General features: G+C 38.6%; 1 protein-coding gene across 3 annotated transcripts in view; it reads left to right on the plus strand.

Annotated features, from left to right (window-relative positions):
• Shab (Shaker cognate b) overlaps positions 1-24,911 on the plus strand; it is a 122,168-nt gene that overhangs the window by 46,675 nt on the left and 50,582 nt on the right. For all 3 annotated transcript variants that reach the window (XM_069133296.1, XM_069133297.1, XM_046610545.2), the window contains exons 3-4: positions 1,086-1,932; positions 3,826-4,121. In XM_069133296.1, coding sequence (XP_068989397.1) covers positions 1,086-1,932; positions 3,826-4,121 — 1,143 coding nt within the window. The remainder of the gene's footprint in view (positions 1-1,085; positions 1,933-3,825; positions 4,122-24,911) is intronic.

The raw sequence follows: 24,911 nt of genomic DNA on the forward strand, positions 1-24,911 counted from the left end.
ATTAATTCTTTCAACTCCTATATAGTAGTAGATTCCAGATCTGTTAAAATTTCAAGGTAAAAACGTTTCACCGAAAATTTCTCTGCAACACTCCCCAAAAGACTTGAGAAAAGTTAACAATCAAATTTGGTAGAACGTCGCTGATTTCGACTAAAAAACCTGTAGTTTTCTGTACTTTACTAATTTTTGGCGTACTAGGCAAAACAAAACCGTATACGATCATCCAAATTTTCAGAATGTCAATAATTTGTGTCATGCAAAAGATCAAGCCTTGTTTAAAAATTCATCATGAATAAGTTTAAGAAAATGTATTTTGTATGTTTTTCAGAGATGACTTTGTTTTTGACTCGTCTAAAGTCTGAATATATTGCACATTTTTTCAAAAATAGACCCAATTTAGGAAAATATGTTATTTCAAAATTTCTCCCAACTTGGAATTGCAACTTCACATCATATCTCGTACTGACAAATGTTCTCATAAAATTCTTCCAAATTTTTTGTTCGGATCAAGTATTGTTGAAATCTAATCAGGTCAGTTTGATGCATGGGTCGAGTATTCTTTGAAACCTTTTAATTACCTCGCTTTAACAAATTGTATAGTTTCATATCCCGCTGAAACTTCGTGACTCAAATATAATAAGCTACAATTTTGCAATAATAGAACACTCAGAAAATTAGCCCTTATAGCTCGAATTGAAAATAAGAGAGAAGTATCTATTCCACGCATTCTGCTGTCAAAAGATTGAAAAATTTATATGCATATAGTAAAAATATTCAAATATATTTCCTCGACAATGAGCATCATACAATGATTTCTGTCAATTTCTCTTTTGACGGAATTACCTTTGGTGCCATTTATTGAGGGATGCAGTTATTCTGTTAACATAAATATAGAAGATAGATATATTCCTTTTATTCTTCGGGCTTATGTTATAAAATGCACATGTTACACCAGTCGATGAAAAATAGCGATACAAGAATTGGAACTGGAAGGCACATATAAATAATATGTCAATGTTATTTTAATAGGCTTGATAAACTGTATTTAGAGATGAGTGATCGATTTGGGTTACTTAAAATTGCAGGTGATAGCTGTGATATCAATACTCTTTATTGTGCTATCAACCATCGCATTAACTCTCAACACCATTCCTAGTATGCAAGTGAATGACGAAAAAGGAAACTTTCAAGACAATCCACAACTTGCAATGGTGGAAGCGGTTTGCATCACTTGGTTTACACTTGAGTATGTACTTAGGTTCAGTGCCTCCCCTGACAAGTGGAAGTTCTTTAAGGGAGGCCTAAACGTAATAGACCTTCTCGCAATACTTCCTTACTTCGTGTCTCTATTCCTCGTCGAAACAAACAAGAACGCAACGGACCAATTCCAGGATGTGCGTCGTGTAGTTCAGATATTTCGTATAATGCGCATTTTGAGGATACTGAAGCTTGCACGCCATTCAACCGGGCTCCAAAGCTTGGGCTTTACGTTACGTAATTCATACAAAGAGCTCGGCCTGTTGATGCTATTTCTTGCAATGGGCGTCTTGATATTCTCAAGTCTCGCTTATTTTGCCGAAAAGGAAGAACCTGGAACTAAATTCATAAGCATTCCCGAGACATTTTGGTGGGCAGGAATCACCATGACAACCGTAGGCTATGGAGATATTTACCCAACTACTCCCCTCGGCAAAGTGATTGGAAGTGTATGTTGTATATGTGGTGTCCTGGTAATTGCGTTACCCATTCCAATTATCGTCAATAATTTTGCCGAGTTCTACAAGAATCAGATGAGGCGCGAAAAAGCACTGAAGCGCCGAGAGGCTTTGGAAAGGGCGAAGCGAGAAGGAAGCATTGTTTCCTTCCACCACATCAACCTGAGGGACGCCTTCGCTAAGAGTATAGATCTCATCGACGTCATCGCTGACACGGGTAAGAAGTGTTCACTCACTGTTGAATTTACCAAAAAAGTCAATCATCATTTAACGAGATATTACGGTAACTGGTTAAACAGATAAATTGCTTTACGAAATATCTTATTTTTCATCATAACAACCGCACCATTCTCTTACACACATTTATTGCCACTGCAGCTTGCGTACACATTATTACTAAACACAACTTTCATGATTTTAGTATATTCAGACCTTTTTTTGGTTGGATTTATTGATCGTTCATTCTTTGCGTTATATCAATCTTCAAAATTTCTTGCCTTTTCTTTCACTTAAAAATATTTTTATCTCATATTACCCGATTGTATACTTTATTTGACTTGTCCAACACAAATTCAGCAAACTATCATATTTTTGCACGCACGTCATAAACATGTACGAATACTCGAGTCGCAGTCACAGCATTTGAGAAATGTAGTCCGTGCAAGAGATTTTCGATTTTATATTTGGTCGCCATGTTACAATAGCGTCCTAAATCACGTCAAGAATTTCTTATCGCGATGAAGAATCAAGTTCTGAGATCATTTATGATTAACCATTACCAACGATTGTAAAATATTTCAAACGTAAATACACTTTAAGTAATGACAAGTATTTCCAATAATTAGAGAGAGAGAGTACGCTGTGGATTTAGAGATATCAAATAATTCTGTAAAATAGCATTTCTATAGATCCAAAATGATGAACCGCGTATTTCAGAGAATCTCATTGATAAAAAAAAGGCTAATTCTATATGTATGCTGCACTGTTGAGTTTATTAAGGCGCAATTCATTTATCGTTTGTTTTACAGTGAAGGAGGATGAGGTATAGTTGCTGTTGTTGTCAACTTTATTTGCCAGAATGTGCAAACGCTTTACCTGAGTTTCGATTCTAATTTTAGGTGGAATTCCAACTGTTTTTCCACACCTACATAAAGGACAACCGGCTATACATACTTACATTTTAAATTAAGCCATAATCAAATTAATAAAATACATTATGCTTGTTTTCTTACTCCGCCCCACTTGCTTTTTAACCATTGTACAATTCCCCACGTCCCCTTCTGCCAAACTGACGATTATGTAAAATAAAAACAATGGTTTTTAATGTCTAGCTTGCAAATGCTAAGGGTACCAATTGAATTTGATGATCAATCGATGAACGCAATTAAATCGACATACCGATGTCGTAAATTTGATATTTCCGACAGATCCCTTAAATTTATAACAACATATTTCTTCGAACACTTACTCTGCGATATTTTCCGATCATTAGTCTCATCTTTTTTTTTGCAAATTTTGAGGTATACTATGCATGATATTGAATCACGATTTCTAACTTGAGCTGTTCTTGAGGTGATGTAGTACTCCTACCGAGCAAACTCACTCTTTTTCTTCCTATATTAAAGAAACAAACGAACTTAAAGCATTCAAATTTCGACGGCGCAGCACTCTTTTGAAGCGGAATTCAGGAAAGTTACTCTAGAAATAAAACGGGAAATGTGGGAATGGTAAGACGTATCAAAAAACTACACATTTTTTGACGATTTTCGGGATATGAGTAGCTTTCCGAAATTCCGCTAGAAAAGAGCGATGCACCGTCGAAATTTCAAACATTTCGGTTTGTTTGTTTATTTAATATACCAAGAAAAACGGTGAGTTTTCTCGGACGGTAAAGGTAGGAATACCACATGGCATTAACTAGAGTTTAGCTCATGATGAAACTTAAGTAAACCGATCAATCAATGCAATTTCTACCTACAAAGTTTTCCACGGGATTGGAATAAATCGCGAGGTCATGTTAAAGAATAGCTGCTCACATCTTCAACAAGTAGGTATATAATTGTTCTTTCATGTATGAAACACTAAGGTGTCATTCCGACTGGTGTTTTAGGTCAGAACATGTCGGGAATAGATGGAAACAGCACGGAGGGTGAATCCGCGTGTGGTCGAGGCCCTGCGCAGACTGGTGCGGGATGCTACCGTAACTACGAGCATTGCAGCATATCTACTCATCGCCGAAGCGCCTCAACGTGCTTGCCAACATTGCCGAATGATCTGTCAACCCCGGAGAGTCCGAACCATCGTCTGCTTGACTTTGCCACCAGTTCATCACCTAATAGGAACGATCACTATTTCCAAGATGATATTCCAATCCAGCCATCAACTCAAGGGAATACCACTCCTAGTGTAAGCTGAGTTTTACATGTTTATCTTATTCGTTATTACTCCTATCGACTTACGAACGTCTATGATGTAGTCCGATAAAACAGAACGCGCGTAATACAGAACGAGCAAACGCCAATCATTCCTTGTTTTTCAGTGAATCATTAGGGACGTAGCATAGCCAATCTCAGAGCTAAAATAGAAATCGTCCGAAGAATAAAATGCAATAGCTAAGCTAAAAACAATTTTTATCTCAAGATATAGCTTACATAAATCATGGAAAATCAGGGCTGGAAGTAGTCTGCACCTTGATGTGTACCGCATTGAGAAATTTAAAACTAACAATAATAATGTCGCAGCGTGACCCTGATGTCAATAGTTCAGGCGCTTCCTTCAGTGCAGCGTAGCAGCTATCACAGTTTATAAAATCGTGAGGTCTAAAGATTTTCGTAGGGAAAAAGATGGAATGGATATTTCAAAACGGTAATATCTACTTAAATAATTAAATAACCATTATTGTTTCACTCTGAAAAAAAAAACAATCCTAGAATATTTCTTGAATCTTAGCAAATATAATGATTGTTTGGAGATACTAATTACGATACCAAATTCTAATGGCGGCAACACCACTATGTAAAACAATTTGTTACGTTATACGTACTTACGACTATGTGATAATGGTCGTTGAATTTAGATAATGTAACAATTCTTGCTAAGTGGGACTCGTGATCGCTTGATTCGTGGACCATTCCGAAAAAAAATAAAATATTGAAGCCGTATCTCTTAGGGCGGTCCGTAACATAGGTTTCAACGCATTTCGATGGGCTATCCCTTATATTTTAATTTTATTTAATTCTAAGTAAATCAGCAATATCTCTCAATTAAAGAAAAATTTTAATTAAAATTATTTACAATGCGAGACTGCGGAACCGGAGGTAGGACCTGAGTTCAAATCCCCGCCTGTCAAGGAGGACCTGAGCGGCAGCTCGCAAAAATTGTAAGACGGGTCACGTCTCTCCGACGCTAAATTGGCGGGTTAAGGTTTGAACTCGGTCCGGCTACACCTCGATAAGATCTTCTGCAGTTTTCCTTATCCCTTGAATGTGGATTTTTCTATCGAACATCTTAAGACGCTGCAGCCGCAAAATGATGATCACTAATCCATCCCTTCCCTTGCTCTGCACAAATCTCCTATAGACTTCTGAGGACATACATACTTTACTGCGTATGGCGGGAAATGGCAATGATTGTTATACATATATTGTAACGTTCGCGGTTTTTCTAGAGCCACCGGATCGTGCAACCTCGTTAATGTGAGTAGTCTTTATCTTTGATTAGAAAGATTTAAATTGATAAAAAATAAAAAGAACTCCTCTTTTGATTGGGAAGAAAGGTCATAACCTATGTCTACGCAAACCACCCTGTTTAATGAGCTAATTCGTGGTTCACGGACTCGGATAGCAGTGGCTAGTAGAGAGATTGCCAATGCTCGCCCTGCGGGTGAACCAAGCTGCGGGGGGATTTGGACGTGGTGGGAGTAGTTCGCGTGCATATTGGCTTGGCCGATACGTCAGATTTTGGAAGATCGCTGCTGCACCTGCGTGTACATCAGCTACCTGGGTAATGCAGAGTGACTGCAGAGCTGACTGAACGGCGGCGTGCACGTGCCTCGAGCGTATCTATCGGGTGAACCTTTTTGTTTGGAAACCGCGCCTTCCGCATTCGTTGGAGAAATCAACAAGTGCGAGAGTTCACGTTTATTCACAGACTCGATTGTATTTTGCTGATGATGAATGAGTCTGTAACCGAACATTTAATTGTGATAAGCATATATTTATATCACGGTCTCTTCAATTGGGCCTGTTGCGGAAAAGTATGCTCGTCGAAAAAAAAAAAAAAGATGTGGTTTCGATCCGAGAATCGTTAGATTACCAGCCACGAGTGCAACGCCCGCTGCTACGGACTATACACAATAATTATGGCGATCCAGTGCATCTTCATCTACTAAAAGCTTAACAGCCAATTAATTACTTTTTACGTAGATTCAGTTCAATTAGATATAATATTATTCGAAGAAATTGCTCATGCGTATACGGGCTGGAATGAAAGAATAGTCTCTGACGCAGTCATGCACCTACTGACGAGCATACTTTTCCGCAACAGGCCCAATTGAGGAGACCGTGATATAAATATATGCTTATCACAATTAAATGTTCAGTTACAGACTCATTCATCATCAGCAAAATACAATCGAGTCTGTGAATAAACGTGAACTCTCCCATTTGTTGATTTCTCTAACGTACGCGGAAGGCGCGGTTTCCAAAAAAAATTTATTATATAATTTTGGTATTATGTATTATACTGCCGTTAATCAACGAAAACAAAATTCAGAATAATATGTTCTATTCGACATTTCTTCATTAATGTTACATTGTTATGATTTTATCATCAGTGCAGCATTTTCCAATTTCTTCGTCAGCTTCAGATATGAAAATATTTTTTTTTTCTCCAATTGTCTTTATCGTTTGATGTTTAGACTCCAGCTGTGAACAGCATCCTTTAAACCATTTATTCTTCAGTAGCTTCAATTTTTTCGACTATGAAATGGAGGATCAGATGACGGTAGCAAACATGAATGAGTTTTGTGATCAACTCTTGCGTGGCTATAGAAATGGTCCGTAGATTAACGTAAGTCCCGAAGAGTTGTTTCGCATACTTAAAAGTGAACCACGCCAAATATCTTTAGCACCACGCAGTGGCTCAACTTTTATAAGAAAAACAGTATTTTTCGCGGGAGTCTTCATCACTTCATAAACTAATTCAATTACTGGAAATACCATCAAGTGTGATTAAAATCATTTGCCATCAATACCCTCTTTTTTCATTAATGCTTTCTTTATTTTTCATAAAATTGTTTTCTATGGCATTATTTTATGCTCGTATAGCAATTTATATAATATTTCCATCAACGTCGAATGGACTGTGTCGGAAGACTTCGAATTGTTCCAATTTCAACTTTTCCCGATAAAAGCACACTTGCTATGCTGAAACATTGCTGTCTAAAAAATTAGGATTTTAGTGGTAAGATATGGTGAGGCTGAATTAGAATTTGAATCGAATAATTCCACTTAAACCAATAAAATGTTTGTCATACAATATAAAAGAGTTTAAGAATCACAGAAAACTATAATACGAATGATTTGAATATAAAACTTTTGAACTGAACAAAACAATGCTGATAGGTAATTATGAATAAATTCGATGGTTTTAAGATATGAAAGGTTGAAAACTATGAAACGAGCTAACGAATACCATAAGTTAACAAAATGTTGGATCAATAGTCTAGATTTCTAGTTGAGTTATAGAGATCAGAGTTATAGTTAGAAGGGAGGATGAACTTGGGATATTTCACAGGATGGAGCGGGAGTTATCTTTTGGAACCTATCACCGGTACCGATCTGTATCTTTAACCTGAGTCCCAGAATCGTTGTAAAGGATGCAATATCGTCTAATCTGGCCAATTACAATATATAATATACCGGGACAATCTCTTGAAACTTGAAAATCAACTGCGCATGCGCGAGTTATATCGGCTATTCATGCAGGCTGGCTATCCAGATTTTCAGCCGTCAAACTCTTTTTGGCGACACTGTAGTAGATACGAATTTTCGAACTTAGCATTTGTTGTTGAGTAGGACAGTTGATTCTTCAAAGAATGCTCGGAATTTAATGCTTATGCTCTTTGAAAATTCAAACGTATACATTTTGTATACGTTGGCCTCTGCGTCACAGACATGAATATCGCTGAGGGAAGATTTCGCCGACCAATGAGATTGAATTACTTGGTGCATGCGCAGTTGATTTTCAAGTTTCAAGAGATTGTCCCGGTATATAACTGGACCGTTGAATTTCCGTAGAGCTGCTTGTCGAAACTGGTGTCCTGCAGTGATCTGCAGTGATCTGCAGGCCTTGGATGAGAGCTGATATCAAGTAGTAAGGTGCAATCCGCACGTCTTCCTGGTAAAGATCACTTTGATATCTTGCTCAACAAATTCGACTGATTGGTCGGTGTTACGTGGTCTTTGATTACAGCTCAGTTTTTCCGATAGTAGGGGTAGATATTACTGATGGCGAATCACTTCATACATCCAATTTTCGAACCACTCGGTTCATCATTCAGTAAGTCCGAACAAGCGAATGGAAGAATGTGAAAAAGTCACTTTCAATCGAAACCAATACTTTTCCTATGTCACCATTGGTGATGCAAAATAAAAATGGTCGATAATTCAAAGTAATTAACTTATTTAAACTTCACTTGTATTTGAAATACAATGATTCATGATAATGTGGAGAACTTTGTGAAAAGTATAATTTAGTGACGAAAACGCGTTGGTGATGTCTTAAAGAAGAGTTCGAAGCTTGCCACAACATCTTCAACCTCAAAAATCTCATTATATCCATCGTCATAAGAAGTGATTTCTTGAATTGCGATCTGACATGTTGGATCATGGTAACTTTTCATAGCTGAAGAGCGTTGTCCTTTATACCGAAGTTTTGAGCAGTTAGTAAGACTACTTAGTATCTCAATAAAAGCTGTATAATACTACCTATCTTCATATTTAGTAGTCACATGGAAAACAAATTGAAATTCCTATCACATTTAGTTATCTAATACATATCACATACCTACACTAGTAGCGTTGCCTTCAGTTGTAAAAATTTGAGAAGACTCTGTGGGAAGTTTTTCTACAAGGTCAATACAGAATCTTCCCTGACAGCGACATTTTGCTACCTGACAACAGACTTCTGCAAGATTTCGAATAATGCAGATTCTGATGTCAGACCCGCAGTCAAATGTGGATGTAGACACATAAAGTCTGCAATTGCAGCCTGTAGGCAGGCTTACCTCAGAATGCTACTGTGATATATGTAATATTGTAACATAATTTTCGATCCCATTGAATTTTTCGTACGAAGTTTTATAATCGGCTTGAGATCACAATTCTTCAAAAAAATATTTTCACCAAACTAGTTTTTTACGCCTAAATTACGCTGTAGGAATTTCATTTTAATCCGTCGATTAATTTTTAAAATATAGTGGTCACAATCCTTGACAACTTTGTTTGGACGAAAATGCATTTAAAGTTTTACACTTGACCTTTTTATGCACGAATTTTCCTGTGCAACTAATTTTTCTAACATAATCTGAATAGAGAATTTTTAGGGTCGCTGATAATCAATATGGAATTAGATTTTCGAAATTCGAAATGGCAGATCGAATATGGCAGACGTAAACCCAAGAAGTTACTTGATTTGCGTAAGACTCGAAACTTGGGGGTTTTCGAGGTCACTGATTATAAAAATGAACTCCAAGTTTGAGAATTCAATTTTGGATTGAAAAAATTTTTCCTTTTGGTGGTACATGTTTTATGAATACTAACAGATTTTCGAAGTTCTCTTGAACTCCTATTACGTCCCGGGATAAATTTTGTACAATAATTTTATATGTTTGTACAACTTGTAACCGAACATATATTTACGCTCGGTTCTACGAGTTTCCACGGCCACCCTCGCCTTAAGATGGCGTTCACAATGCGGTTGCAGCGCAGAGCTAGCCACAGCTCCCGAGCTGTGATCTCACGCCTCGCGAGGGTTTCAGAAGGGCCGGTGCTTCAGCCAGTAGCAAGCAGTTAATCCACCGACACCGCACGACAAGGATGTATGGCGCTCTGAGTCAAACGGATTGCATAACGTTTTATGCAGCATTGTCGCAAGTGCATTGAACCTCACGTGGTATCAACTTCCCAAAAGCGCAACGAGCTTTCCGTTTCTCGGCGTCCTCAGCCATCCGTATTTCCGTTTATTTGGTGTTCTGAGTCAGCCGTACTTGCGGTTAATTGACGTTCTGACCATCCGTACTTCCATTTACCTAGGTATAGAAGTAATTTATATTTCCATTCATTCAAGCATACGAGCCTGTTATATTTCCGTTATTCTTGGCGCATTGAGCTATCCGTATTTCTACTCCGCAAATACTACCGCACTAGCAGCCTCGTTGACAGGGGCGAGTTTTGACCATTTAACGGACCGAGGCCCACTATTTTCTCTTCCCTCGCCTAATCTTCACGGTTACAGATCCAGCGAGGGGTATATAACCCAATATATTCTCGGCCCTAAGCCATTTGAGGTGCAACCGAGCTGAGGTGCGTACACTCTATCGCCCTTCTAACGCAGGTGTACTAAGCTGCACGTACACACCATCGTTATATCAATCGTATGGTTTCTATAAACACGGTATTCGTCGAATATAAGGCACCGTATCATAAATCCATCACCGACGACTCGTGCTGCATTACTCCCCAAAGGAAACAGAGGTTATACGATAAGTATCTCACCAGCTCACGTTGCAACATCGGGCGCTGGTTAGCTCTTGAGCATCCACAAAACTACACAATTCGGGGTCACGTGACATCCGGCGGAAGTTCGATGAGTACAACTATCGACTACTCAATTTCACGGCAACAGATATACTGACCCCAAGTCTCAACTTAAATTATATTTATTATTTAGATGTATTTAGTATCCTGTTATAAACCGGTCAGTACAGCTGCCGTCAGCCATCTGCCGTCAATAGTAAGAGGGAACTACGGATATTATAGGATATCTCTAGAATCATCCATTAGATCACCTTAAAATTTTCACAGAATATTTTCGAAACATTATACTTTGAGAAGTTGGAAGAAGAAATCGTTTTTGTGAAAATCGTGACTGCTTCTAACCTCTTGACCAGTTAATATTGCTGGCCATCGCTACGCCAGTGCTGCCACTTCACCAGTATTCTTAACCATCACTTTGCCCGTGTTGCTGACCATCACGATGCTAGTATTGTTTTTTAAATCGAAATTGTATTAGATGGTCAATGAAAATTAAAATATAATGTATGGTCGCCCGATCCTCGAACCACAAAACAAAGCACCGCAAACTCCTAACGGACGTTGCGATGCTTTTTAATTAAAAATTACGTCGAAAATCAGTTTCAAACAGAGAATATCATTTCGTTTTAACTAGTATAATATATACACAGGTACATACCTGTCATTTATTCAGAAATAAAAATTTTCCAGCATCTACTCAGAATTCGAACCCGTGATCTTTGGGTTACAAATTCAGTACGCAGTCCACTCGGCCGAAACGTACACGTGCTATAAACAAACCGAATGTTCCATATAATCGGTGACCTCAAAAATTGATGTTTAATGAATCAATTTCCGTTCATCTTTGTTTTACCAACACACAAGTTTTGCTAAAATCATAAGTACGCAAGAACAATTTGCAGTTGTGTCAAGTTGAATCTGAATTCTCTTTCAGCATCGAAATTTGTGGTTCAAATATTGAGAATTTCAAATGTCGAAACATTTTAGAGAACAGTGGGCACATTTATTGTACAAAGCATTGTAAAGAAGCAGTAGCAAACGTCATTTATACAGAATATTAGAAACCGAACTACCATGAAAAAGCGAAATTCAGCCCGAGATTTAACAGAAGGGTTAGACATCCGTCCAGTTACGCTCGGCTGTCATCCAACTGCATGTTACTGTAAAGTGTAGACAGAAGGCAAAGTTGGTGAATCGATGAAAAACGAATTGTGCGTAACTCTGTATTTCGCAGCTCTGCTGGCACAGCGTCTAATTTCGGCACCTCGTTATCGAAATTAAGCTGGTGACTGTGATTTTACTAGTACTGACGCTGAAAACATGGTACAGCGCGAGCTTAACATTGGCGAACAATGTTTGAATACCGGGTCTGGGCTGATGCTAGTGTTTTTGCTCTAGCACTGGTGGTGAAAACATGAATCAGTGTTGGCTGAGTATCGGCAATCAAAGGTTGGATACGGCCGACTGGCCATCTTGGCCAGTACTTGTATTTTTGCTAGTACTGGTACCCAAGATATGCGACCTAGCGTTGGTAAAGAACGCTTGAATAACGGTACTTGCCAGGCTTAGCCCGTATTACCAGTGTCGGCAAACTCTTCATGGGTCATCACAATATGTCAAGTATCTATAGAACAACTCCTTATTCTTGGTATTAATCTATGTTTTAACTATAGTCACTGAAACCTTATTTCAAAACTCGATTTACGTTTACGCCTGCACCTTTCATGAAAAGGTCGCGCTACTATTACTGATGATACTTTGCAGTAGCGTTATCATTTGCAATAGTTGAGTTTTGACATAGAGCATTGGAACAGCTCAATGTGATAAACTTGAAAGCGATTTACAATTTGTATCGGATAACGTAAAGTAACGACGCTTATTAATTGTAGATATGAAATATATTTAGCGGCTTGTGGTTGATTCATTAAAGCAAAATAGAAAAAGAACCAAATTAAAGTGACGACATCGCGGGTTTGCCAAAACTTATGTAAGCACCGATTGGAAGAAGCAAGTACAGAAGTTTCACGTGAGTAAATATTTTAATAAATATAGTTTGGATCAATAATAATATAAAATGTTACAGGTCACCAACACATTTTGTGGACTATTATAAGGTCATCAATTATTGTCACGCACCAGCTTCAGAACTCGCATCTAACAAACTACTCCGAAAATTCATGCTTATAGGTACTATTAATCATCAACATTCAAGTGCAACGTTTCGAATTGTGGCTGTCACACCAAATACGATTCAAGACCTTCTAAGATAAATTAAAACTTTGAAAAATATTCTGTGAAACATTAGAAATATAAATTAAAAGTCTAATAATCCCAATTATTTACACCCGAGACATTAAAAGTTAACATATGCGATGAACCACGATCGGCGCTACTAGCTGAAGAGAATTATGCAAATTGTGATTCACACGATTCCATTCACCAGTAGAGAGTTGAGTACAATCCAAGGTATAATTAGAGTTCTTAGACTATTCTCTAGACTAATTAATTACTATGTGAAAATTAACAAGAGCTACCTAATAATAAATCTTGAAGATAAATATTTATTTAAAGTAATACTAATACACTTCTCAACTGCACCATAATAACGACTACCGATCAGTATGCATCGCACAATACCAGTATTCCCCTCATAGCTCGGACAGCCACCGATATCAAAAGCACTGTAAACTGAAACATGCCCTCGTTCCAAGTCGGATTGCTCAAGACGATTGGTAAAAATAATTTTAATTGGAAGTACACAGCGTAAGATCAATCTTCCGTGCATTTGAATAGCAGTTGAGGGAAAGGTTGCCGAATTGGCACCCCACGCCCAGTCACACCACTGTGACGTTAACGAAAACCGAAATTTGGTGGTTTTTTTCATTTATCCGGCAACGTTTTATTAATTGTATGGTTTTGAAAAACACAGTTCTGTTATTTTTGTCATTTATTGTCGATGAAAATGTTGCCAATGTCGTCAAACATTGGCATGGTCCACAGTCTTGAACTAGACTGATCTGCTGATTTATAAAACTGTCAATTATAAAACTAAATATGTCAATTTAAAAACGTATATTCTGTGAATAATTCGTGAAGTCACCCACATATCGGTGTTATCATTTAATTTTTCTACTAGTGAAAGAGCATTAAGAAAAAGCTGCACATTAAATCATAGAATCCAGACTACACCTTTCTTGTGATAAAGCAGATAATGACATATATGTATACAGGCAATTGTATGGAATTATAATTGCAACAGTCTTCGCATAAAAACGCCCTATACATCACACCCAAATCTAAGGAGTTTTCTGTGAAACTCACCGCTCATTCGCAGCGCTAGTAAATCGGTAATCGAATCTATATGTTTTATATAAGTACTATTATTTCTGAAAAGATGCCCCTAACTGACTGATGTATTCCGCATCAGCTTCCAAGTCAGGATTTTCCAAAAATGACAGTACAAGCCTTAATTATAATTTTAGTTGCCTAGTCCAACACTAAGATAATTCGATTCTGAGGATGGTGATAAGAGAAATAAAATAATCTTGTTCCGAGAGTAGTATTATGAATTGCCACATGCTAATATTTATAGGTTGTTCTCATATTCAACTTTTTCTTATCAAATTCAGCGGACATAAGTGTACGATCGTGTAGAAAAAACCCCTAACTCAGTCATATTCATAAAAAATAAACCACATTTTCATTTTTGGCTGTATTGTCTGGATTTCTGATCCGCTGTGCTCTGATGTGATAATTTACATACACATAAAATAATTGCTAAATAATGGCAAACTCCTTGTACATACCGGAGTCTCTCTAATAAATATTCTTGAGAAGAAGAATGTAGTCTACCAACTTATGACTAAGGGTTAGATCTGTTAACAAATTATTTACGACAGTTAGGATCCCATGGACACGTGATACGTTTATGCTCTTTCAGGGAAAGGCCCGTTTGGACATCACCTGATAGAACACCAAAATAGAACGATTTCAAAATGTCCGATTAGACACCAGCGATATTGGTCACCGAACATTAAATAACTTGTTTGAAATTTGCTTATTAATCTTTCGATACTCGCGCTATGAACCTGACGCTGCCCCATAGACAAAAATCGCAATATATATAACTATATGGCTGATTCTGGTTTCATACTAAACTAATCCTCTCTTCGAAATGTTTATTATCGTTACATATATTTCTAATTAGTAAGTATTTATTTAATGTATAAGAAAAGTATACTCATATTCAACAAGATCGTGAAAAAGCGGTACCTAAATTGTTCTTGTACTTTTATTGTGGTGTGATTTTGGTAACTTGATGAATTTACACAGGCCCACAAAAAAAAAACGTGCCTGAACTCGTCATGCGAAACATGTTTTTTACGTACTTTTTATCGCTGAATCCAAATCTGAAGTCAGAATGGGGGGTCTTCCGGGACGATTTTCAGTAAATGGCTGTTGAAAGTAAAAAAATAACAATACACAGTCATGTGAGTTTTCGAAATTACAATCATTATAAGTATTCGTTTCTGGGGTCGCTGAATCCGAATCTAGGGTTGGTTTGACCCTATCAAGTTAAAATCAAGGTCATTTCAAGGTCAAAACGAGAAACAACTGTTAAAGCATAGACAATCACCATAACTATACGTTTTTGGGGTCGCTAAATCCGAATCTGGGGAATTCAAATTTAAATCACAGATTAGGTGTTTACACCTGAATTTCGTAATTTTCTCATCTTCAACAGCCATCTACTGAAAATCGAACCTGAGGATACCCCATTCTGACCCGAGATTCGGATTCAGTGACCCTAAAAACGTATAGTTATAATGATGGTAATTTCGAAAACTCATACGACTGTGTATCACTATTTTCTTACTTGCAACAGGCATTTACTGAAAATCGGCCCAGAAGACCCCCCATTCTGACTTCATATTCGGATTCAGCCATAAAAAGTACGCAAGAAAACATGTTTCGCATGCCGAGTTCAGACTCTTTTTTGTTTCTTTTTTTTTGTGGATCTGTGTTATTTTACATTACAGATATTTTTGCTTAGATATGATTAACGGTCTTGACCGAAAATGTCCATGTTCAACATTTATCCCGTACCATACTCTTTGAATGTATTTCTGATAACTTTATTCGTCAAACAATTTAAAAAGTGTTTTGGATTCGATGGACTAGATTTTGGAATGTATATCACGAGCTGGGCCGATTTTGCCGGAATTATTTTATTTGCTGTATTTTTCAACGACGATCCAACATTATTCCTAAAGGTATCATACATGTTTTCAACGTATTTTTTACTGTGGAATTCGATGGTGTTATTAATTTTACTGTATGAATTATCTACGAAAAGTTAACGGCCAAAAATCATGAAAAACGCCCAAAAAAATCAATTCTCTGCCTCTTGCGAGAGGACCCCAACCGAAATCCAATTCTTCTATTGAACCATTGTATTTGTCATGAGAAAAGATGTGACTGGAAAAAAAATTTCTTGTACCGCCTTTAATAAGCAGTTATCGCATTTTGAATATTTTGGGATTTTTTTAAAAGTATACAAACTGCATATTATGGCTTTAAAAAATTCACACATAATAGTCCTGACATGTTATATAAGCTTGATTTATTTCATGAAGATATCATTCTTATTTCCAGAGGAAAAAAAACGATATATGAAAATGATGGATTTTAGACCATGTACAAGTTCTGCCAAGATCTCGGAAGGTACTAATATTGCTAAGCCTCATCTGAAATACTTCTGAAAATGTTAGCCTAAGTTCATTTCAACATACGGGAAGTCGGGCATTTCACTTATCTCAATAGAGGGTACCCTTTGTCAGATGTGGAAAAGTAATGTTCAAGTCCCATTTTCAGATGGATTGCGGAAAATGGGAGCTTCATCTTTAGTGTGCACTCGAAATATTCAGTTAACCACGCTATAAAGGTGATTTCAGTCATGAAATAGGGTGGTTACTGATGCTGCAGTGGAGAAAAGATATCCTAAGTGTTCTCGTCGGCATTGAATTGCACACCTCGTCTTCTTTAATCTAAATATGCACTGCCGTATAATAGTACATTGCCACTTTATGTGGTAAGCCCGTAAATTCAGTGTTTTTAGGCGAGGATGAAGTGTTGCGTGCGAGCCGAAGACAGAGCCCATGGCAGTGCGGACCGCGACAGCTCATACTCCAAACCAAGAAGACTAGAAATACCACTTAGATGGTGGGGGTAGGCCTGTATATCGCAGCCGCCTGGCAGCTCCCATGGCGTAAGGGGGCATCCATTAATCACGTGAGGCTTACGATGGGGGGGAGGGGTACTTGAAAATATCACGATTGATCACACGGGGGGAGGGAGGGGTCACGGGCAATATCACGTGTATTTTTTGGTGCATTTTTTCTAAAAATACCGAGTAAATTTAGAGATTTCTGTTGGTTTTATCCCATTTTTATTCCATGCACGCGAGTAGTCGATCGGCGAGAAAAATCACGTGATAGCGGGCAAAGGGGGGCAGGGGGGGGGAGGAGGTTCACCAAAACCTCACGTGTGATCACGGTGGGAGAGGGGGGGGGTCTAAAATTGATTATAAAGGCATCACGTGATTAATGGATGCCCCATAAGGAGTAAGGTGTGCTTCCGCGCAGCTTTTCGGACGGACCAATAGAAAAGGTCCACCAGTTAACGTCACAACAGGCGGTCAATTCAAAACTGTTGAAAGATTCCAAGGTAAATTAGAATGTTACACATGAAACGTTGACTGAATTCTTCAGTTCACGCATAGCGGAAATGTGAATACTTTTACCTCTGCTGGTCCTACCACGATTCTTACAGCCCTTAACCGAACAGTTGAATTGTTTTGATTGAATTCATTAAGCGATGCGCGTCAACGCGATGCGTGACACACCACGTTTGTTTATTCGTTTATTGAAGTTATAATTGAGGTTATGTTGTAATTTTTAGTTGCGCATGCGCATGCGCTGTAGGCTTACGATGACTTTAGTGACGTCAACTGGTGGAATCCGCGACCTTGTATGAAAATTGTTTCTCTATCGAGCACACCTTACTTCTTACACCATGGCAGCTCCGCTAAGCGTAAAATACTTGCTCAATGCGGTACTGCGCAATAAAATAATTTAAAATATTTCGAGAATCTCCCACTACCTTAAAACAGAGGCGCAGTATCGGGTTGCGCAAGTATTCTACGCTTATTGTTAGCCATGCCGCTAAGCGGCTGCTATATATTGGACCACCTTAAACTACGTGCTTGGATTGGAGTTCGGTCTCCTGGCCTCTAGTCATCTTAGTCCAAACATCATTCGAGCCGAAAACAGTTTACAGGCGTGCCCCATTTTATGTTTTCCGGCAGGCACATAATAAGTCGCATTGCGTTACCTATTTTCGATCGTGAATGTGTACATTCCTAACTACAGTCTAAAGACTTTTTAGCGTAATTCTGAGATTTACCGTATAAAGTAGCACGTTACCAATCGAACATAGATGGCGTAAACAAGTTTTTTCACGCGTGTACTGGTAAAATATGTATACGGAAGCTTCTGTTTTCCACAATCGGTCTGAAAATAGGACTTAGGTACCTATTACTTTCCCACATCTAATTTTGTATTTCCACCAAGTGCTCGATTATTTATTTAATTCTGTGGACCATCAGAGTTTAATTAATGTGCCGTGTTAAATCGGGCTATGTTCAATCAGACTTTTTGAAATCGTTTCAATGCTTGGTATTTAATCAGTCTATATCTAATCAATCTCGTGCCCTATCGAATGAGGTCCAAATGAGGTTCACTCCTCTTTTGAACCTGAGACAAATTTCTCATGTATACAACAAATTAGTGTCACCTATCAAAATCGAACTAAAGAGAATGAAACATAACACAGCGATCGCATATTTGTAGCGAGAGAATAAGTTTCTTGTTTCGAGATTGATACATGTATGTCAGATAAGTGTCAGTATTTTTTTTTCGTGAATAACTCTGGATCTATGAGTGAAATATAATGAATTGAAAGCAATTCTGCTACCATCAGCTTCAGCAATATAATATAAATAGGTGTATAATAACAAGTTGACCAATCATTAAATAAAGAACAACGTATATCCCGCTGCAGCTAGTTTAAGCAACGAACATTTGTCGAAAGGGAACGGTGAAACTTTGTATTTTGAGCGACAGACCCCGCATGCTTATAAGAATGATTGAACTCTATCGATAAGCAGGATTGTGCTGCGACAATATTTTTATCTGTAAGTGTTGACTGAAGATGTATATATTACCCTTATGAGGAATCCAAAAGGGCGGGGGAGAAGACCATAGTATTTTTTTTATTCGAAATCGATTTTACGTCAGGATCCCATATACCGATCTCTATACTATCTGGATGCAGTATCCCGAGTTATTTTTTTGTAATGAATTGAAGCTATGAGGCGACCACGCAGCTTGTAGTCAAATGTCGTGGGATATTGAACCCACACGCCAACAGGTCGTTCACTGAACGTCGTAAGAAGCTCACAAACATGTTTGTGAGGCCCCGTGATTGGTCTTAAAAAAGTCGCGGCAACGTCTTTAGGTCTTCCTATGTCCCGATTTTAAAGCCCTCTTGAACGTCGCATGAACGTATCACAGAACGCTCGACGGAGCTTGTAGTGACTTCGGCACGATGTTCCAATTTTAAACCTAGTAATAATATGATATAGGATAGGCTAGGATCAGTGCGCCATAACTTCACTTCTAAAAAAAAGGTTTTGTGAACAGAAGGACTCTTCGATAAACAGGTCAGTGAAAATGAGAAGGTTTTGACGTTTCGGGCCGAGTGTGGACCCTCCTCAGAACGATAATTATTTAATGAGACATCTGTCAATCAAACATACGGTGTATTAGCAAGTCTCAACCTATAATTACCTGTGCGATGTGGAAACACGTATAAAAAGTTAAAGTTTATGTGAATAATTGTTAAGGACCGTTCATAAAACACGCGACACTTATTCTTGGGATATGTGCCGCTCCCCCCGTGACGCTCAGTTACAGAATATTCCTTACGCTCGTGATCAATCGCGACAATAGTACAATCTCTCCCGCCCTCCTCTAATAGCATTACATGTTTTATGAACGGCCCCATATTACTGCCAAGCAGGGAAACGAGGAGTAATGTGGACCAGCGGGGCCAAGTAAACTTCACAAATATTTTTTAATCGAGCGATATTGAGATGGTCGTGAGAATTTGTCTTGAACTACTTCACAAAAGGAAATACTTTAGCAGCATGACGCATGCCCTATTTAGAAATAAATCCAACAATTGTTGTTGGCGAGTGTGGTTAAATCAGTTAAAATGCTACCAAGTTTGAAAGAAGCGAAACTGTGGTTGTAACGGTAGAGAGCTTGTCATACCTTGGATGTATGGATTGACCAATAAAGGGGGCGAGGCTTACGCGAATACCGATCACATGAGTCCGAGCACGTTCATTTGGATTTGGAACATCGCCGAAAAGAGATCGTTATGCGAGAAGTGACACTTGTACCTGTTTTGAGGGTTATCGATTGATTGGGCCGGGAGGTCCCCGAGGCTGACCTTCTCAAGGAGATGGTTTCCGCCCTGGAAAAGCCAGGGTTATGACAGCCTCGCGAAATGGCGCCTGCCGAGACGTTATGATCGATCGGTACATTCGCGTACATATCACTGAGACTGTCTTTTACCGAAATGTGAACAATAAACTCCTTTGAAAAGAAATCGTCGCATTTAATCAAATCATTTGCGTACCCGGTGTACCCCTTCCCTAGCGAGAGTCTATCGTAGTGGCAGTCATTAGTTCAACTCGTAGACTATGGGTTACCTCAGAGTTTGTCACGTACCCGACGGCGTCGCTAACAATTCTGTTTAACACGCTGTTAGTTACTGTTGTTGATTCGTTGTGATATCTGGTTTCTGATACAATTTACTTTTTTGTCATACGATTTGGTGAAAGTTTTTAGTCACATTGTTCTCGTGTAACCTACGAGGCAATGTGGACAGGGTAAAGTGAACGCTTGACTGATCGCGAGATGCTGACCGGTCCTCGTATCTAACTGTCAGCTGGTATCAGAGAAACCATCTTCCGCTCGACATATTGATAGTGTCAACGGCATTAACCTATAGTTTTTTTTAACCAAAACCTTTATTTTTTCTAAATATCTTCCCTTCAACTCTTCAAGTAAGTATTATCTATTTTCACAGTAATATTTTTGTAATACTTTTGCCATTATTTTTTATCATGATACTAGTATAGACGAAATTTTCTAAATCTAACTTATAAAGAAAACACGCTTGTATTATATTTTTAATAACAAATACATGGGCAAGTCCACCAACTATCAAAAAATGAACGGGACGACAAAAATTTGATCTGTCTGAAATTTTTACCCTTTGTGTGTACTAACAAGAATCCCTAGGTAGGTTAACCCCTCTGATTTTGATTTACTTCATGTAGAAGTCGATATTAGGATAGAGAGAGATAATTGATAAGTACGAGGTTGCCACGCTTGTATGTGTATGTCGACCTGTAGCACAGGAGGCATCGGTGATCGGAACGATGAGGCAGTCGAAATAAAGGAACACAAGCTATCACATCGTGTGTCTCTTTGCTCTACTCCCTTCCCGCTCCTATATGTATACATACCTATAGATATATAACAGTTCGTATATGTTCTAGTGCATCGGAAACTAAGAGACACGTATATTTTTTTATCTGCTAATAAACGGTTTAGAGGGGTGCAAACGACGTCCAAAGATGGGGTTTCATTCATCGATAGAAAGATTTCAGCTTGGTTTCATTCAAATCCATCAAGCGCATCAAGAAATCATCCCGTTGGGTGCCCATCTTAGGGGCTCGTTCTCACCCATCTAAACCGGTTATGAGCAGATAAAAAAATATACGTGTTTCTTAGTTTTCGATGCACTACAACATATAGGCAGTAGATCAAAATCGAAGGGGTTGACCTACCTAGGGTACCTTGTAAGATTCAACAGTTCACCAAGTTTGAACTTTCTACGACTTACCGTTCGCGAGAAGTGCCACATTCCAGTTTCTTGTTTCAACCTAATTGAGGTTAAACGCGAATTGTTTTCGTATCGTTTTCGGCAGAAAAAAATATTATGAATATACGGGTATCTTATGTGATAAATTCTTACCTTTCCGAGTATGTTATTCATTTCTGAATAACTTTTCGAAAACAGTCTCAAAAACACGTTGTGCGGCAAATAAACCGCTTTCTTTTATGCGCCACCTAAATTTATCTTACTTTTGAGTTTTGAGATTTTTTCAGTACGAAACTGAAATTTTTAGAGTGGGATTGTTGTAGGATCTCACGTGAGCTACGTTCAATTGATAAAGGTCTGGTAATAATATGTACTCTCCTTTTGAAATTCAGCGGAATGTTTTTGTTTCTTTGAATTGTGGACCACCAGATGTATCTAGCGGTAGTTGATGAGGCGACTGCATCATCATCTCTCAGATTTCTGTTTATTAGTATACCACGAGAAAACAGTAAAACTTAGCAAGCTCAGCGGCCGACTGCGCATGCGCTAAATAGATTGACTCTCATCGGTCGTACTATGGCGATTTTTTCGTTCGCCAAAGAATGAGTAGACGACAAACTCGCGTCAGCGCAGTCTTTCGCTGAACCTGCTAAGTTTCACCGTTTTCTCGCGCTACACTAATAGACAGATATCTGAAAGAAAGAAATAAAAACATTCCATTGAATTCCAAAAAAAAAGAACATATTATTAATAGACCTTTAGCAATTGGACGTAGCTCATGCGAGATCCTACGGCCGTCTCACTCTAAAAATTTGAGCACCTTACTCAAAAATCTCAGCTTTCACATGAAGAACTCAAAAGTAAAATACCTAAATTTAGGTGGCGCATGAAAAAAGCGGCATTTTACCGCACAGCGTGTTTTTGAGATTAATTTTGAAAAGTTATCCAGAAATGAATAACACATTCGGAAAGGTGAGAATTTATCACATAAGATACCTATATTTTCATAATTTTATTTTCTTTCGATAACGATACGAAAACAATTCGCGCTTAAACCTCAATTGAGTCGAAATAATAAACTTGGATGTGGCATTTCTCGCGAACACTAAGTCCTAGAAGACTCAAACTTGGTGAACTTTTCAATCTTACTAGATACTACAAGAGGTAATAATTTCAGACAAATCGATTTTTAGACGTCCCGTTCATTTGTTAATAATTGGTGGACTTGCCCGTATGAAAAAACCAGCACCATTATCATATTTCAAGTATGTTATAAATCACTTTTTTTTTGGTAGCACAAGCACCTTACGAAAAATTTATTGTACTCCGGTATACAGAGCCCAGGAAGTAAGATTAGGGAGTGAACTTGTCTCGTACGAATAGGAATAATTTTGGTTACGAAATTTGACAGTTCCAAAAACACTACTGGCAGCAAGAAAGATTCGAGAATTGTAGGTAATGCACCGCAAGAAGAAGGATACGGGTATAATGAAGAAGAAGAATATCAAATCTTGGTGTGGTACCAGTTCATCAGGCGCATTACCCACAATCAGCCGCGCTGACACATATCTCTTGTATGAAGTAGCTTTGTCCGGTTAGACTCCGTAGTTGTCTGTATGCGTAGGAATGTACGGAAGGGTCCTGACACTTGTTAAAAATAATCACGACGCAGTTGTCTATAATCACGATGTATTTGAATATTTTACAAGAAATGTTATTTAAAGAGCATATGCAGGATATGTGTGGTCTGTCTGACTGTAGCTTGCTAACTGACGTTAGAAGCGTTTCCTCATATGTTTCTCTCAATAAGGGTGGCATGTGCGAGTGCGGGGGTCGTTTTTGACCACTTAGGTTTTCCTTCCCGAGACGTAGACAATTGTGTTCATAGAACAGGGCGTTGCAATTTTGAAACTAAGCAAACGCGTAACTATTGGCGTTCTGACAGTCGCCCACGACCTTTCCAGACCCTTGTAAAGTCATATATTAGTCTGGTCTGTATACGCCCGTTTCTTATTCCGGCTATCTCCGTCCTGCTCGTTATCGTACCGAACCCAATTAACCCAACCGCTGCCGCCATCCCTTTGCAGTTGATCGAACGCTGTCGGGCAAGCACTGCGAATATCCGCCAGGTGCGCTCGCCGCCCGCGATACCGATGCCGCCAGGCGGGATAATATAGCGCCGCTCGACCGACTGCCATCGAAAAGTTTCCAATTATCGCCAGACCAAGTGAAGCACATCCATTTCCAGCCTAGGTGCCTCAAGTTGGAATAACTGTGTCAATCGTCATCGGCTAGTGAAGTGCCATATTCAGATCAGTAATATGGCTTTAATGCCTTCGGCCACATTGTTTTCGGCCCGATACACAATGAGAGCTTAATTCTTTATGAATTATGTGACAATGACTGGCGATGTAGCCGATGAGAGAGATTGGAAATTATCGAAAATCGATTTCGTTTGGTCTATCTCATTATTAATAGCGGAACATTACATAAAGGCGCGATATAAGGACCACTAATTATGGTCAATCCAGGAGGATACCAGCGTACACTCTAGACAGGGCTCCGAGTTTCAGACGTTTAGATTGCTGCTCACGTCGTGCCTACGAAACTCGGCGTTACTCAGAGTGATTCGTATGTCCCGTATCCACGTAATAAAATATCTCCTGATATGGTTTCGTTAAAAGTTCGTAGCTATAGTTAGATATAAAATATTATCGCCAAGATCACTGAAGCACCTGCACAGTATTTCTGTTGCCTCATAGAAATCCAAATGACGAGTTAAATAAATTGCTGCTACCGTCTTAATCGAATATCATTGTGTTCAATTATTGGATTACCCATTTTTCTCTTCACCTGAAACTGAACCCTGGTCGAATCTGAGCATCCGGCTAGAAGGGGCTGCAACCACTGCTAAGGATAACTCGAACCGACCAGGACGATACTGTTACAACGGATCGAAATATTCAATGCAAAGGAATATGGTAGAGTTGGCAAGATAAAAAATTCAAATAACTATTCATCGGTTATACATTACGTATCTTAAAAACGTGTCAAGGTTAGGAAGCACACTATCAGCACGACTCTGAGCGTCGTGTAGCGGCAGCGACATTTGGTGGCCATTTTCCTTTACGGTAAATTGGGTTTAGTGTTAGAGGCTTATACATGCTCTAAGGTTAGAGGGTTGGGCCATATACTCTTGAATTGCGCATTGCCATCCCGCTCGTGATATGCGTTGCCAGCCAAGGATAACGAACCCGTAAACCATGCTCTATTTGTGTTGACCTTATAGAATCGTCGGTTAGAGACGTCCTCTGCTACTTTAAACCATTTATACCTATACCTGTGAAATGATACTTGAAAA

This window comes from Neodiprion pinetum, chromosome 2, assembly GCF_021155775.2.
Source record: "Neodiprion pinetum isolate iyNeoPine1 chromosome 2, iyNeoPine1.2, whole genome shotgun sequence".
Lineage (NCBI taxonomy): Eukaryota > Metazoa > Arthropoda > Insecta > Hymenoptera > Diprionidae > Neodiprion > Neodiprion pinetum.